This window comes from Perca flavescens, unplaced genomic scaffold, assembly GCF_004354835.1.
Source record: "Perca flavescens isolate YP-PL-M2 unplaced genomic scaffold, PFLA_1.0 EPR50_1.1_unplaced_scaf_38, whole genome shotgun sequence".
Taxonomy (NCBI): Eukaryota; Metazoa; Chordata; class Actinopteri; order Perciformes; family Percidae; genus Perca; species Perca flavescens.
The window spans coordinates 880-18,293 of record NW_021166689.1 but is presented as its reverse complement, the minus strand read 5'-3'; the positions used below and the strand labels follow the sequence as shown (position 1 = coordinate 18,293).

Genomic DNA, 17,414 nt, shown 5'->3' with positions numbered 1-17,414 from the left:
ACCCTCCTATAGTCCCCTATGGCCACTTGGCCAGTCACGAATGCAAATGGGGGAGAGTAGTTAGTAGATCTGTTTAGAAGTGGACTTTTCCTATAACTACGCTCCTGTAACTACTTGGTCGGAAAGCGGCTATTAAAGCAACACTGGAGAACTTTTTTCCCGCTCCGGTCCCCTACAGGTTGGAAGCGGAATTGTCCATTACATTACATTGTCCAGTTCATTCAAACTACAGATCCTCTACCCGATCTAGCAAACTTGCATAATGTAATATAATGGACAATTCCGCTTCCAACCTGTAGGGGGGCCGAAGTGGGAAAAATTCTCTAGTGTTGCTTTAAAAAGAGGGTTCATCCACTGGGAATCAAGAATGAGTCCAACAAATTCAATGTCAGTATCTAGTGTTCAAATGTCAAACAGCTCATGGAGTTTCCAAAATGAAATAGGTGCATACTCTGTGCAGCATGAAAGTGCTATCTGTACATTTTTAAATCTGCCGATCAGATTTTAATATTCTTAGCATGACGGCATGCAAGCATTGACATTGTGAGCTTGTTAAAGGTGCCGTAGGTAGGATTGTGAAGATCCAGGACTTAGCCAAAAAATTTGAACATCGACAACTTCTCAGTCCCTCCCCACTTTCTGCTAAAGCCCAAAACGGTCTCCTAAGCCCCTCCCCCCACAAGGGAGAATTAATGTGTGTGCATGATGAGTGATTGACACACAGTTAGACACACCTCCCCAGGCCCTGATTGGTGCATCTGAACAGGAATCGGTGGAATTTTGCAAATCACACTACAGGCTGTAGGTGGTGCCAGAGGAGCCGGATTTTTTTTAATGACCTACTTCCTGTAGTTCTTCTGGAACATAGGGTCAGTTTCAGCAAATATGACAGAAAGTTAGTTTTATAAGTCTTACCTACTGCACCTTTAACAGCTGGCATTAGCATTTATCTTAAAGCACCGCTGGGCCTAAGTAAATACAGCCTCACATAATCTAAGTTATTTTTTTGTGAACTACTTTTTTTGTTGTTGTAATAAACAAGTGTTTTTGTTAATTAGAATCCCAATAATTAGAATCCCCCCAAATAAAAATGATCTAAACCAAACTGAGGCCCTAATCTTGTTAAAAGCATTGGCATGCGACTTGTGCACAAATTATTGCATAAAAAGTCACCAAAAATGAAGTATTTGAACCTCATAGTTAAATACAAAATGAGGGGGGAAACTGCTAAGTCCACTTTAAAAAAAAAAAAAAAAAAAAAAAGAACCCCCCCCTTCCACTAGGCTGGCTACGGGCCTGGGATTGCTAGTGTGGCTGCAGACTCTCTAGTCTTGTTGTATGATTTGTGTAGATGGAGAGAAGACAAAGCATAGGTTTTCCAGTTGAGGAAAAGTGAGTAAAGACAGATCTATGATGCTGGGGCCTTTAGTACCAATGTGTCAAAGAAGGCAGTGGTGTAGTCTACGTGATACGCAGGCATACGCAGTATACTCACTAAGAAAGCTCCAGGATTTCCATATACCCACTTAAAAATGCGCAATGACACACAACAACATACTTTCCATTATATTTTTGACATATTTTAAATTGTCATGTGTTTTTTTTTTTTTTGCATAGGCTAAACAAATGTATTTCAGCTTTGAATTGGTGCATACAAGTGTATAAATGCAGGAAATCAAGTCTTTGACACTCAAAATTTCCTGGGGAGGACACCCAGACCCAACCCCCCTCTCCCCCAAAGTCCCATTCTGGCCCATACATATACAGTACAGTATACCCACTACAATACACATTAGACCAGGGATCTTCAACAGGGGTCTGGGACCCCTAGAGGCCCATCAGAGTCACTGCAGGGGCCTCCAAATTATTCGTTTTGAACATTTAAAAAAGATTAAAAAGTCTTAATATAAATCCACACTGGTGATAGGCTTACTGGCCCATATAGGTAAGGTAGTCACTAAGGTAGCACAGATATAGTTCATCCCAAAGGATTAACTGTTCCACATCATGATTTATAAAAGAATTCATAAAATCATGGCAACAATTATTAGGCTATTTGAATAGCTTGAATAGCTTAGTATTCTATGCAAAAAAAAAAAAAAAGGTATCTATAAAGGCTTAAGGCTGCCCTAAAATTTATTGTAGGCCCAGATTAATATACAACTTAATTCTATACAATATATGTAGTAGGGGGTCCCTGATCCGTCTCTGTTTCAGTTAAGGGTCCTTGGCTTAAAAAACGTTGAAGACCCCTGCATTAGACTACACCACTGCATGCAACTAACCGCAGATCTGCAAAGACGCATGCTGCATTACTCCACTGCATTCTGGTTTGCTTGTGCTGCAGCTGCTATCTCTCCCTGTCTGACCGTTGAACGTCTGCATATCTATAAATCTAATCTAATCCAATGTTAAGTGTTGATGTTGGAGAGAGCTTAAAACAAATCTTTGCGATTAAGTGAAATGATATCAGCCGTGGGAACATACAGACACCGTGTCATTTCATCTACATTTATTCAGTGTAGAACTGAAGAAACATTGTATGTAAATGTTTCAGAGAGGACCCATTAAATGTACATGTTACCCAGCAAGTTGCCTCTTTAAGAGCTGCAGGTCTCTCTAAGCTGGTCTATAGTCTAATAGTGTGTCCATTGTCTGCTGTTCTCTGTGCTGCTGTCTCTGGAGACTGCCACCAAAGAGAGAAAGAGCTTGATACAATTAATTCACCTCAGACCCTCATCGCCACCTTTGTTTATTTGTCCTTTCTCAGCGTTCTCGCCTTACATGCATCCCTCTATCCCTCCCTTTCTCTAGGTCTCTCTCTCTCTCTCCCTCTTCCACTGACCAGCTGCTTTCCTCTTCTCCACCCCTCACCACTACTACCTGGCCCAGGGAGGACCAGCCCACTCCACCCCACCCATCCTTGTTCCCCTTGGGTAAACCAGAGACGCCCGAGGCACACCCTAGCTAGGAAAGGCCCAGGATCGCCTTACGGCCTAGCTGAAAAGGGCTCTTTCTAAAACAGTGAGTACATCAGATCCCCACTTTGAACAAAAGGGGCCAGGGGAGTCAAGGGACCAGACCCCCTTTCAGGGCTTTGTCTGTCCGCCTGCTCTAAGCTCTGAGTCAGACAGAGACTTGGACTGCACTCAAGAACTGGGATTGGAGAGACATTTACAGATACACAAGTGAGGAAGACATACGATCAAGGCCTGTAGGATATTTTACTGCATTTTCACGTCAGCCAAACAAAACATAAACTTTTAAAACCAGGATGGAAATAAGTCCCTGGCCCACAGCCCCAGTAAGCACTGATTTGACTTCTACATTAAAACTGGACAAAATTTACATGAAAAAATATGTCTTTTGATGATCATTATTTCAATAACATTTTAATATTTACTGTAAGTGTGATGCAGGTCATTTCAACAATTCCAGGGATCCTATTTGTAGTGTTATTACTCGCTTCGTTTTGCATCCTACAAATCATTTTGTAAAAGTATTGGTGCATTTAAGGTGACATGGAGCACTAATCCTGGCTCCCACTGACAAACTAAACCCACCAGAGGTAAAGTGTGTGTGTGTGTGTGTGTGTGTGTGTGTGTGTGTGTGTTGGCACAGAACAAAGCTTACTGTAGCACCTGAATGCCCCCCTCTTAACCCTTCAACTTGTTGTCCTCCAGGGTCCAAAATTAACACTTTTCTGTGCTTCTTTTTCACCACTAACACCAACTTATTAGTTTTACACTTTTTTTCCGGAACTAATGGTTAATAAACTTAATTTATATGAAATGATACCTAATGTTTGAGTTAAAAAGCTGAAATTGTGAACTATTTTGACTAATACTTAAGATCAGAGGAAGGTATGTAGTTTTAGTCAGGGTGCGTTTTTAAAAAGCAATTTTTATTTTTTTAAATGCTATCATTGAATAAAACACCCCAAATTCAATGAAAGTAGTGAACTGATCCTTTATTTAACTTGCGCAGAGCATTGTATGGAACCATCCATGTTATTTTGTGGAAATTAGGTTGAAAGGAACCCAAATTTCTAATACATATGAAAACTATGAAACCCAATTTGACCCAAGGACAACAGTAGGGTTTACTTTCAATCTCTGGCTCAACTGTTGCTGAAATTCAATTCACGGAGCCGGCACAGAATGACAGAAACATCAGAGATGACAGCAGACAACATATAACTCACATAATATTCATAAGTAACAATTCAAAATTTGGCATATTCTCCTTTTGTTTTAACGACCAAGAGCCCTTAAAAAAAAAAGTAAGCAATTATTTTGTAGTTGGAACCCAATCTAAAAATGTTTCACGTTGTAATATCGCAGGAATCTTAGTAAGTAAATATTGACACTTGATGAAATCTTTCATCAGGTGAAACCATCTATTATCTATACCAGTGATTATCAACCATTGTGAGAAATTATCCGATTTTACTTAATTGGTCCAACAAATCTTTTATTGAGTTACTGCTAATAATTTTCCATTGTTGCGCATCTGTGCTTCAATTTGACTGGCAGAGAAATTAAATACTATTCTGTGTCAGTAGGTGGCAGTATAGCGCAATAATGACCTTGTTGATTAAAGACAATAGAATTACTGCCAGCAGGGCAGTCATTTTGCGACCAAAATTTGAGAGTGTGCGACTGAATTTTACATCCAGTCGTACATGTGCGACCAGTAAATTTGCCCCCTTTTTTTCACGTTAAACGTTGACATTTCGGTACCTGAGAGCTTATCTGACCTCTCTGAAAATTGACAGATAGCAGAGCTCTGACACACACGCACACACTCGCACACACGCAGAGCTGCAGACGATGCAAACTACGTCGGCTCTGCAGTTTTGTGGAAGTCACAGTGAGTCACGGAAATGCCGATAAAGTGGTTTCAAGTGTGGTTACAGTTTTTCATAACTTCAAGCAGACAGCGTTTGCTGTAATATGATATTAATGGCGAGCCGAAAGCGTTCGCGGTGCTGTTGACGTTACACTTCCTCGGACCCGAGCAGGCACAGCAGTGGTTTCTGTGCCCTGGTGACTGACTGATAGGCTGAGGTTGTAAGGCAAGGCAACTTTATTTCTACAGCACCTTTTGGTTGTGCCCTAAAATTTTCATTTGGGAGCCACTATGCTCCTAATGAAAAAAAAGTTAGTCTGGAGCCCTGCTGCCATCTTTTTCGCACATCCGCAGTGACAGGATGTAAGCAGTAGGGCTGAGATCATCGATGTAAGCCTGCAAAAGCGATGGATACATTTTAAAAAAGAAAAATGCAGATTCTGATTATTATGCTATAATGTGTCATTTTTTGGTTGGTGGTGTGCCGTGGGATTTTTTAATGTAAAAACTGTGCCGTGGCTCAAAAAGGTTGAAAACCACTGATCTATACAACTGTCACTGAATTAGTGGTCATGGCATTCCTGTTTGATATATCCCATCCAGATGTCTAGTTTGAATCCAGCTGTAAATAAAATGTGCACATATGGCAGCAAAATCACCACAGCTATTATTCACTTACAGCATTCACATGAGGTGGTTCAGAATAATCAAAGATACATAATAAAAGGCAGAAATGTATTACCATGAGCACCTGTTGTTGTTTGGATATGATTGAATATGGCCCAAAAGGGGTTACAAGAACTAATGCACACAATCATTTGAAAAACACTGGAGGTTTCACTTTATTCTTTATGGCAAAGAGAAGTGATGTGTGCTATGGGAAATGGTCAGCAGAGGGCGTCGCATATTCTCAAACTGTATGCAGTTTTACAGTATCACCCTGCTGCTTTCAACTTTCTATAAACAACTTCTCTCCACATAAGTGCATCATATGCAACAACACATTCAAACCATGTATGAAAAAGAACTCTTAGATGTATTCATTAAATATGTCTCTCCTTATTGTTTATTGTTCCATTTCTAATATGCTTATTGTATGCACCAAACACACCAAGGCAAATTCCATGCAAGTGCAAACTTACTTTGGCAATAGATCTAATTCTGATTCTCATGTTAGCAATTTTGAAGACATGCGTCATAAAAAGTGTATTGTCCCCCTTCCATGTTGCTAAAACTGTAAATCTCCTGCTGATATTCATCCATTCAATTACATTCAATTATACTTTATTGTCCCCTTGGGGAAACTTTTCTTGATGCGCTGAAACTTTAACTGCACTTTGGTGTGGATCATTTTTCACAGTGTGGTATTAGAACATGTACTTATGTAAAGTGTCTGAACAATTTTTCCACCACAGCATATCACAAATGGTGACATTAGCATCAATGTAGCCTACTCATCATCAGCCAAAGGAGACAACAATTAGAAATCAAAACAGTTACACAAAATCCCACAATGTATATAAAATAAAACAAAGAATAAATAAGCTAAATATTAAAAAAAAAAAATATTTAACATACATTGAATAAAAATTCATTAAAATAAGAACGGGTTGAAATCAAATTCTAAGTTCACAGTTTTAAAAATATTACCTTTTCTATTATGTTTGTCAATATGCAGAGTTTATCAAGTAAAAAAAATGCCTATAAAGTTCATAACAAAGGGCTAAATATGGCATATATTCCTGTTAACACTTCAAAATGTGATAAATAAAATTCCATTCACCACCACTGAACTGGGGGTGGAGGCAGAAATGGAAACACTGAACAAATCATTTGTGAGAAAATGTGTTTCTTTGAAATTTGGGGGAACTGGTCCTTTAAAGCCGATCCTGTCTGTCAGATATAACCGAGGGCCGAATTACCCATTGGAATTACCACAATAACAGGCTGGATGCCATTGCGGAAGTGCCAGAGACGTTTGGGCTGTATTCCATATCCATGGCTGTATCGTTCCCATGGTATCGTTGATTGATTGGTTGGGTTTAGGCATTTCACCTCAGTGGTTAAGGTTAGGGTTAGGGGATTGGTCAGGGGATAGGACCTGTACACGTAAGCATGGACGCCTGGCCAATAGTAGTGTGTGAACGCTATTGAAGGGCGGGTCTTGGCGTGGCCATAGTGGGATTCGTAATTTTGCAGCCGGGAAAAAGCTTCAACGCGAGCGGGAGTCAACAGGCGGCTCAGAAGCCACCCGAGGTGAGAGGAGACGCCACCAGACATGGCCCAGGCAAATATCTCGGTGGCGGAGAGCCAGTTCAGGTGTCCCGTCTGCCTGGACCTCCTGAAGAACCCAGTGTCCACCCCATGCGGACACACCTACTGCATGTCGTGCATCAACAACTACTGGGACCAGGCGGATTCGGGCCAGTTCAGCTGCCCGCAGTGCCGGGAGACGTTCAGCCCTCGGCCGGTGCTCCGGAGGAACACGGTGCTAGCCGAAGTCGTCGACAAACTCAAGCTGAGTGAGATGGTTCCAGAGCCGGAGCTTTACCTGGAGGGAGTCGGGGAAGTACCGTGCGACTTTTGCCCGGCGGAGAGCAAGCTGAGGGCGGCTAAGTCGTGTCTGGTTTGCCTGGCGTCTTTCTGCGAGCTCCACGTTCTGCCGCACCGGGAGGTCGGCACGCTGCGGCGGCACAAGCTGGTGGCCGCGGTGGAGTGCTTGGCGGAGCGGATGTGCGCCCAGCACCGCCTGGGTCTGGAGCCCGCGGGGAGCGGCTCTGAGGCGGAGGCCCCGGTGGAGTGGAGCGGGGACTGTCTGCTGTGCGAGGCGGACCAGGAGGAAGTGCACAGTGTGGACGCCCAGAGAGCCAGGAGACAGGTACAGAGACACACTTGAGGTTTCATAATAGATTACATATTTTGGTTTTCTCAGACTTTACACTATCAGTTTTCAAAGTCTCTCTACTAGAGGAGGGCTCCATAATCTGATCTTCAAATTATGTGTATTATTAATGCCAGGGATGCACAGATGAATTTGATCCAGGAGTTTTCCAAATTCTCAAGTGGCAAAATCTCTGACAATAACATTTACAGCTATTAAAGGATCACCAGATACTAGAATAAAACACTTAAGACCAGAGATTGTCACATTCTTTCTCTGTGGAACCCATACAGATATGTGTTAACAAACCTGATGTTGTGTATTACTTACTGTGTTGATCCATTTGAGTCAAGTCAACCCAAACTAAATTGCTTTAAGAAACTGACACGGCCAATAAAGGACTTTAATCTAATTGAATTCGAAACAATAAGCCATCATGTCAAATCACATTTCTGTCATTAACTGACAACCAACAAACAGTTCTCTGTCCTCTTCCAAAAAAGATCTCCCAGACATTACCTCGAAATAGAAAGTGTTAGAATATTGAATGTTGATCAAACAAATTTGATGGCAAAATGCAGTCATGCTAAACTAAGTCAACTTGACTTTTGTTTACAAGCCCTATAGTTTACATGTAGCGCATGGGCAGTGTGGATTTAATGGTCCAAACTTTGCCATTGTCGTATGGATGGATGAAAGCGTACTGGAGGAGGTGTGTTTTGCACACCGACGGGTGTGCCAGAAGACGGAGAGACCTTGATGTCTCATAAGTGGCGAATACATTGTGTAAAAGTGCATTGCACACTGTTAGTGGTCACTAGTAGACAAAAATCAAAATCCAATCAAACGACGGCAAAATTAATAAATAATGGTCGTAGATTAAATAAACCCCATAACAAACAATAATTGAAACCGTTCAAAATTGTGTTTGTATAGTAGCATCTGTTTTTTTTTGATGACTTGCAGCACCTTTTGCCACGCTTCAGACTAAATCTACAACTAGTATGATGTCTTGTGTAATCCCTGGATTTTCTTGTGAAAATTGATTTTTTGTGCATATTTTGCTAGTATAGAGTCTAAGGAACAAGATTTATTATTTTTTTGTCTTCAAATTTTCACGATCCATTTTCACACTTAGATGACATCATCATTTATATAATGCATAATTAAGACTGGGACTACTATCACTCGGGTGTCAAATGTGAGAAAATGCTGGTAAAGAGGGTATTTTGCCTAATTTTTGGATGCTGATTATGAATATCATATTTACTTAGCTGATTTTCTTAGTTGTAAACCTGCTAATTAGCATATGCAGCCTAAAACTGTCCTCCATAGGTAACATAGAACCGGTGAATAGGGTAAAAATTTAACTCCTTGATATTCATATGAAACTTCACTAGTTGATTATTTATGTTGAGACAATATTTTTTGCATTATAAGTTTTCTGAAAAATATATGTTTATGGATGTAATTTAACAGTATCTCATTAATTATGCACTAATTTGCATACATTTCAATTACAGACATCTGAACATTGGATAGTTAACATTGGATGTAGTCAGGTTCAGGTTTGCCTTCAGAACTTTTTCTGGATTCTCACTCATCTTCCTCACTTTCATCAACATCACTCCTGTCATTTTTGACCTCCTCCTGGTTTTCACAGTCTACACAAGTGCACGCTGGTGTGCATGGCAGTCCATTTCAGTACAGGATTTCACACTTGATCTTTAGGCAGCCACACTTTTACAAAAGCCAGAAGCTCTTGAGGTGCTGGGTCATTTAAACAATAAACTGGCACAAACGAATGTCCCTCCAAGTGCCACCCATGATCTACAGGAGAAGGCAGCTTGAGCTTTGCTTTAGTGCAGGACTTCCATACATGGGTCAAATAGTCTGTCCGGGATACATGAGGAAGAAAGGCAGCTGGTGAAGGTGGAAGCTTTTCCCCCTCTTTTCCTTTTCGAAATAGCTCCCACCTGAGGTCTTTCATGCATGTCAAGCTGGGGAAACACGTCTCCAACTCACAGACCATCAGCACCGGATCCCCTCAGGGCTGTGTTCTTTCCCCTCCGGGCGTGCAAAAGCAACTGACATGGTTGAAGAATACTGTAGATGAAGACAAGCAGCACATAAACGTCAGTGTCCACCAAGTGCACATGAATTGTGCAACCAGGGTGTGATGAGGCAGCATAAAGGCACATCAATGTATCTGCCTCTTCATGGTCATGTTCTTGCATTTCCAATGGGGATTGCATCTGCCAAATTGACATTACCTCTGTGCCAGCTGCACAAACAAGCAATTGACCACTTGATGCAAAGGTTTGTAGCAACTTCCCTTGAAGATACAGAGTAAGTTTGTTCTTCATTTCTTTAAGAGAGGGAGCTGCTTCATGGTTATGTTTGGACATCCATGGCATCTGAGATTTAGAAGAGAAATGGTTCAGAGCCTTTGGTGCGTTTAGCTCGTGTCTGATCTTTCAATGACTTATCAAGGTAACAGTCAAACAAGACCCACAGTTCATGTGAACCTTTTCCTCTATTGCAGATAAGTGATAGGAACTGATCTGCCAACTTTGCACAATTGTTTGAATGAGTGTCTTTTCTTAAGGCCTGCAATTCAACCGTACCATCTATGACAATGACCGAAAAGTCTGTTGGTACTGAGGCATCTTCTTTATGCAACCTCTGTGTTGCTTTCAACAGTTCTGATTGGTCTGTTGGAATATAGAGTAAGCCATCCGATGTAAATAGGGACCAGGGGTAAGCTGACAGCTCATATTAGTTTGTGTCATGTGCTTGAACATCTAAGTTGTCTACAAATGTAGCTCTGATTACGTTGTAGATGGGGTTGTTTGAATTTCCCAGGATGCGTATGATTCTACCACCCATGGATGCAGTCGGAACATTGTGGAGTTGATGGCTTTCATGGTCACTCTGGCAAAAAAAACACATTTTGTTTTTGTCATATAATCTGCTTTTTTCTCTTTGTTCTTGATGGTCCAGCATCAGCCTCGACCTAAGAAGAAGCAGAGGGTGGCCTGGTATTATCTGATTTCAGATATGTGTCTTTAAGTCTCAGCAAGTTAGTTTTGTTGACCAAGCTTCTACAGCAATACTAACGGAAACCTGCACAGGAGCTCCGTTCCTTGTTGCAGAAGCTAACACACGGTGGTCACCAGCGAGAGCTTCTCTTTTTAGCATGGGATAATATATTTCTGACGGTATTCTCAGAGTTTGGACAAGATGTGAACTTTGAATTATTGTCAGAACACTTCAACTCTTTGTCACAAATGAAGCAGGTTCCATGTTCTCTTCAAGCTAGCATCATGAAATGAGCTAGCAAAACAGTCCTACCCAACTTACTGTGTGTGCTCTTCAGTGTGTGCTGTGTAGCTCTGTTACATGTGAGATGACTGTACTCTTATAGGTTATTTCAAGACATATTTCTCTTAAGGTAGACAATAGAATGACATGGCCGGTCAAGGAAAGCTTGTCAAAGTTTTTGACATAGGCAACTAGGGAGGAGGTGTTTTTGCACTTTTCAGACACTCAGAGTTTGAAAACTATGGATATTGTTTTAGAACAAACAACCTTTCTACATTAACTGGGGTTTTGTGTGCAAAAGTGGAATTAATTGTTGAAAAATTAGAAGAAAATGTGAAAATCACTTTTCGGACTAGATATAATCGCTTATTTTAAAACGTACAGATAAAAACACTAAAGATGGATCGTGAAAATTTGAAGATAAAAAAACATCTTGTTCTTTAGACTCTATACCAGCAAAATGTGCAAAAAAAAAATCAATTTTCACATGAAAATCCAGTGGGAGCCTATATTCCAAGCATGGCGTACTGTACTAAACTGTTAAGTTCAACTTTAAACATTCTTGTTTGTGCTTCCAGTATTTTTTAACAACTCTGTACATATAAACCATGACAAAACTTAATAGATAAAACCTCTACAGTGCATAACAAAATCACCACAGCTTTCACCTAATGGACAAACTAATTATACAAATTAACTAATTATACGAGAACGTAGTAGAGATGCTCCTCACAAATACCTGAATGTTGTCTATTGACTGTCTTTGTGTGTGTCAGCTCCAGCTCCAGGGATCTCAGAGGACGATTCAAGAAAGGACACTGAGTGGAGAGAAAGTTGGAGGAGTTTCAACAAAGCCTGGAGTCCCTCAAGGTGACACAGGCGCTCACAACCTTCAAGAACTAACATTTATTATTCACAATAAAGTTGAGAGTCCCAAGTGTTAGAACATGGAAATGTACCTGGAACATACCGTTCTTATCCAACACCTTACCTCCTGAAGAAAACATGACACAGTAAACATGCTTCTCACATGGTTTCAAGTAACTTTAAGCCTGTTTTACATTTCTGCGGAGGCTCCGTGAAACTTTAAGCTGTAGCCTCGTAAGGTGTGTGTGTGTGTGTGTGTGTGTGTGTGTGTGTGTGTGTGTGTGTGTGTGTGTGTGTGTGTGTGTGTGTGTGTGTGTGTGTGTTGGGCGAGGGAGAAGTGAGAGAGTGACAGCGTTTAGCTTTGGGCAGTACCGACTTTAGAGTCCTAGTGAGTATGGTGGGGCATCATTTGGATTTGGATAACGATTCTAATTCGATTCTTCCTTCTGATTCGGTTCTTCTCAATTCCGATTCTTTGAGGGTGGAGTTGAAACAGGACACATGCCTATTTTCACAAATAAGACAAAAAAGTTTTATTTTGATTCAGCGGTGGTTTGCAGTTTTACAGCTTTTCAACGTAAAATAAAAGCCACACTAGAGCACAGCGCTTACTGTGCTCCATGGCTGCAACACAACAAGCAGCTGGCCACTACGGAAACCAAAACTTGCGCATGTTAAGTTGGGAAAGTGATGATCGGATATGAAACCAAATCCTCCAAACGATTCCAATAAAGCGATTCCGATGTAATTGTAATTTTTGAAACGTTTCCGATTAGGAATCGGTTCTCGATGTCAACCCTACTAGTGGGAGGAACAAGTTTCTCCCTTGTGCTTTCGACCACGGTTGGAAATGTGTAGCAGGAAAAAGTTAACCCTCTGTCGACATGTGGTTACATTTTTTGAGAGGTGTGCGTGAGCTACGGGCGTAGGGTCCCGGCGTTGACGCAGAGGGGTCTGCGGGGATGCGCCGTCGATTCTATGCACAACCATAATCTGACCTTCACTCTTAAAGTGTTGGTATGGTCTGTGCACGTTGAGGGCTGTCATTTTAGTCGGCGTTGACGCTCACTTCAAATTATCGAGATCAGGCGATTATCATTTATTATTACTTATTCTAAATTATAGGTTGATTAAGTATAGTTTGCAACTGTTTTCTCTCCCACTGCAATGAGTATTTTCTCAAGGATGGATTAATAAAATTGTGATTAATGATTGTGATCTTAACATTAAGCAAAGTAATTAATGCCGGTCATGCAGCCTTATCATACAATGCAGTACTGTATGGCATGTGCCATGTAAAGCACATAAGATAAAGGGTTATATAAATAGATTTGGCTTGACATTTTCACAACTGCCCGGGCAAAACATCGGGCTCACTCACTCACTCACTCACTCACACACACACACACACACACACACACACACACACACACACACACACACACACACACTCTCTCACACACACAGCCACAGGAGCTGTTGTGTGGTTTCACTGCAAAGCTTATTTAAGTTCCAGTTTCTAAACAACTCTTTTAGTCTTCCAGGAAGAGCCTTTTTCTTCTCCCTTCCCCGAGTCTCATTTCCATCCATCCCCTGCTTTCAAGTGGCTGCTCTAACTGCTCACCAAAACCACTGTATTAGCTCACTAAAACATCAGTCAGAAATTGGCTTTTTATCAGATGTTGGTTTGTTATTTTGTCTACTGCTACTGTTTTAGTAAGGAGGTCCTTGGTGTGAAAATTTGGGGACCAGTGGTCTTAATGTCTTATATGAAAGTGTTTAGGCCTGCTAGAAATAGAATTTTGGCAGACACTTCAGGCCCTCGATATATATTTAGTGGGACAATTAATAAAGAACAATAGCACCAAAGATTGGTGAAAAATTATTGTTGGATGGCTTAAAATCTCAGAAAACTTTTAGTAATTTTTTTTGTTTTTGCTCATTTAACTATTGTTCAAAACTATGTACAAAAACATTGTAGCTGTCTGAAACTGAATAGAGATTCTGCATTGTATAGCTTTTTGGGCTGATTAAATCCTCCTGCGTCTTAGGATAAATAAACCATATTTTATACCAAAAGCCATTGGATTTTCTAAAAATAAGTATTGTCACATATCAAAGCGGGTCAGCTTTTCTTAGTTCATGTAAAGTTGGTTGGAAGTTGTAAAACACAGAAGATAGGAGACAAAACACAAATTCCCGTGTTAAAATGAAATGACAACTTTACTCAATCTAATAAGATTCCTGTTGGTTGAAACGGGTTTTTAACACGCCTTTTCTAAACTGTAAAAACTATGAGATATTATTGATGACATATAGCTGAGAAGTATCAGTGGATTCACCTGTGCTTTATTGGTCAGAGCTTTTCTTTGGCAGTACTTTTGCAGATGAGATTGGAATTCTGTGCTTCATGGTGTCTTTAAGTATTTACTGTTTTACTCTGACAACTTGTTTGTGTGTTTGTGTTTCAGTTGTCAGTGTCGTGGCTGTTTTGGATGACAGTGATGCTCTGTTTGCAGACATGGCACTCCGCCTGAGAAAACCAAGGGCAGAGGTGAGGAGTAGGGGCTAAAGTACCGGTTGGTAATGATACCAATAGATGTAGCAGTTGGAGTGGTAGTAGTCTATATCAACGACGTTTAATGTCCAGGATAGTTCAGGTGCCGCCCCAAATTCATACCGGATGTCCTAATTTTCAACCGGATGTCCGTCACTTTCCGCTTTGTGTTGGCATTTTAAACTCTGGTGGATTTCCTGAGGACTATGGTTAACTGCTCCTCAGATCTCTGCAGGAGTAAATCCAGACAGCTAGCTAGACTATCTGTCCAATCTGAGTTTTCTCTCGCACTACTAAAAACAACCTTGAACGTTGACACACGTTCCACCAAAACAAGTTCCTTCGAGGCTATTTTTGAAGAGTCGTTGCTCCCGTCCTGTGCTTAGCCCCCCAAGACGATTGTGATTGGTTTAAAGAAATGCCAATGAAACCAGAGCACATTTTTCTCCCATCCCAGAATGCTGTGTAGACTAGCCAGACCCTCCTTTGCAGCACTGTGGAGGAAGGTCTGGCCATGCAAGACTAGAGTGGTAGTTATAATGGCAGGGGATTCTCCTGGCAACTAGTAGTAGCAGCACTACTCAGAAGAGTAGCTAAAGTAGCCTTTAGGCTACGTTTAGATGACAACAGTCTCGTTTTTAAAAGCTTCAGTGTTTAGACTGCATTGTTTTGAATGGACTGCTGAGGTCCACCTGGGAGTTTTACTATGGTCACGAGGGCTATGTGGGAATGAGAGGCGCCCGTTTCGGGTCTGGCTCACAGACACCAGTTTGTTAGTTTTCGTTGGCGATGCTGGGGTCACGATTCAAAAGATTTCACTCTGGAACCCACGGTTTCAAAAGTTTCCATTTGCAGCCCCCAAATGCCAGTGATGTGTAAAGGAACCGCTAGAACGAAAACATCTTTTCGCGTTTATGTTGAAAAACGTTGCCGTGTAAACGGCCTCTTTAGAAGCAATGGTTCCTGTTGTAATTGTAGCAGAAGCTGTAAATGTAGCACAAGTAATACATTTAAACAGCTCTGATGAGGTTAATGGGAACTGTAGTTAATAGTACTACAATGCTTTACAAAATAATAATTCTGATATGTTTGTTAAAATGACTGGAGTTGCTCAGTTCTGTCCAGTGCCCTTCAAATCAATTCAGTTGATTCAAGAAGGTGACCTTGCAAATGAAAAAGCACATGGTTTTACATGGGTTAAAAATGCCAGAATTAGCAAAAAAAAAAATGTATCTGTAGTCCCCTGTCTTTTTAAAACTATAGTAATGAAGCTTCGTCCGCCCCCCCGAGGAATTCCCTAAGTTATGACAACAAAAAGGGTTGGCGTCCACATGATACAAACTTCCATGAGCGCACTGTGTGTAGAATTACAGCCACTAGAGCCAGTCCCACAATGAGCTTTCCTTAGGATGTGCCATTTCTGTGTCTGTTGCTATTGAGGAGGAGAGAGGGGGGGCGGGGTGGAGGGTGGGGGTGTGGCATGGACCAACTGCCACTTTGCTTTCGTTGAAAGCCATGATGTCTCTTTCTCTCTCATGGGTGGGCCAAATTCTCTGGTGGCAAAGCAGAGAAAGGGAGGCCGGCCTGTTCCTTATGACCTCTAAGGAGAAGATTCCCTGTTGGCCCCGTGAGCTTTCATTTTTTCTCAAGGCAGATACCCAGGGGCTCGGTTTACACTATCACCATTTCTAGCCACTGGGTGACCATGAGCAGGCTGGGGGAATGCATATTAATGCCAAAAGAAACTCTAAAGTAAATTGTCATGCCATCGGACCTTTTTAATATCAAAAGTTATGCACTAAAGCTTTAAATGCAAAGAAACAAAAAGAGCTTAGCAGAACTTCACGCTTAAACAAGACACACACAGGCAAAAAAGATTAGCAACAAACGGTTTGATTGCATCCATGCTGTACTTGTGTGCTGTTCAGGGCCGAGCAAGGCTGGAGGCAAGGGAGCCGAGCGGTGGTTGGGAGGGCTGGAGCGAGACCTAGAGGTGCTGGAGAAAGACCTGGAGGGCTGAGGAGGGTGGGACGAGGAGATCAGCCAGCTTCTGCAAACCGAGGGACACTGCCCATTTCCCATAGGTGAGGGGGGGAGAAAGAGGGAGGATATTATGCACTGGGAAGAAAGAGAGCGTACAAAACCCAAGGAGGGGTGAGAACTTTAGGTGACAAAAAAAGGGAGGGGCTGGATGGAAAATGTCTAAACCCGTAAAAAGCTACATCATGCAGGGAGCACAGAGGTTTGCTCTCCCAAAGACAAATACAATCTTAGTAGCAGTGAAAAAGGAACTCACATACAAGTTCAGTACATTTACCCAAGTACTGTACCAAATTACAGTGTTTTATCATATGCTATACTTGATACTTCAACTTTGCTACTTTTCAGAGGGACATATTGTTCTTTGTTCTAGTTACAGGACTATAGACTGTATATAAAGATGGGTAACTCTTTACTTGAAGGTAATTACATAAAGAGTGTCATGACACTATCATGAACGCTGAGCACTGTCATGACACGGTCATGACACATGAACTAACCCTAACTCTAACCATAAACATAACTCATAGCTGCCAACACTCCGTTTTCCAAGGGTTTGCCCGTTTTTAGCCCTATCTCCCGGACCTCCCAGTTTGTTATTTCTCCTGGAAAACTCCGTAATTTAGCATATTAGCTCACTTTATAAATAAAATAAGACCAACTCGTTTGTTTAATGTTGACGGTTGCTTGAATGTTGTGTAAACGCATCCTATTCACACAATCCACTCACCCTTGTACAATTTTTAACCGTTTGTCACCTCAACCTGGCAACTATAACCCAGTTGAGCAGTTGATCTCTCGCATGAAGCTTGGCGGAAAGTTCAGACCCGGGAAGTGAGCAGATAAAAACGACGGGTGAAGGTGGTGTTCTCGCAAAGAAATCCAAATACAGCT

General features: G+C 41.4%; 1 protein-coding gene across 1 annotated transcript; it reads left to right on the top strand.

Moving 5' to 3' along the window:
* Nucleotides 1-7,084: 7,084 nt before the first annotated feature.
* On the top strand, nt 7,085-16,500 carry LOC114551705 (E3 ubiquitin/ISG15 ligase TRIM25-like). The gene is made up of 4 exons (XM_028572670.1): nt 7,085-7,729; nt 11,833-11,926; nt 14,395-14,484; nt 16,409-16,500. The coding sequence occupies exons 1-4, from the start codon at nt 7,130-7,132 to the stop codon at nt 16,498-16,500; spliced, it is 876 nt and encodes a 291-aa protein (XP_028428471.1). The 5' UTR covers nt 7,085-7,129.
* The last annotated feature ends 914 nt before the right edge of the window (nt 16,501-17,414 follow it).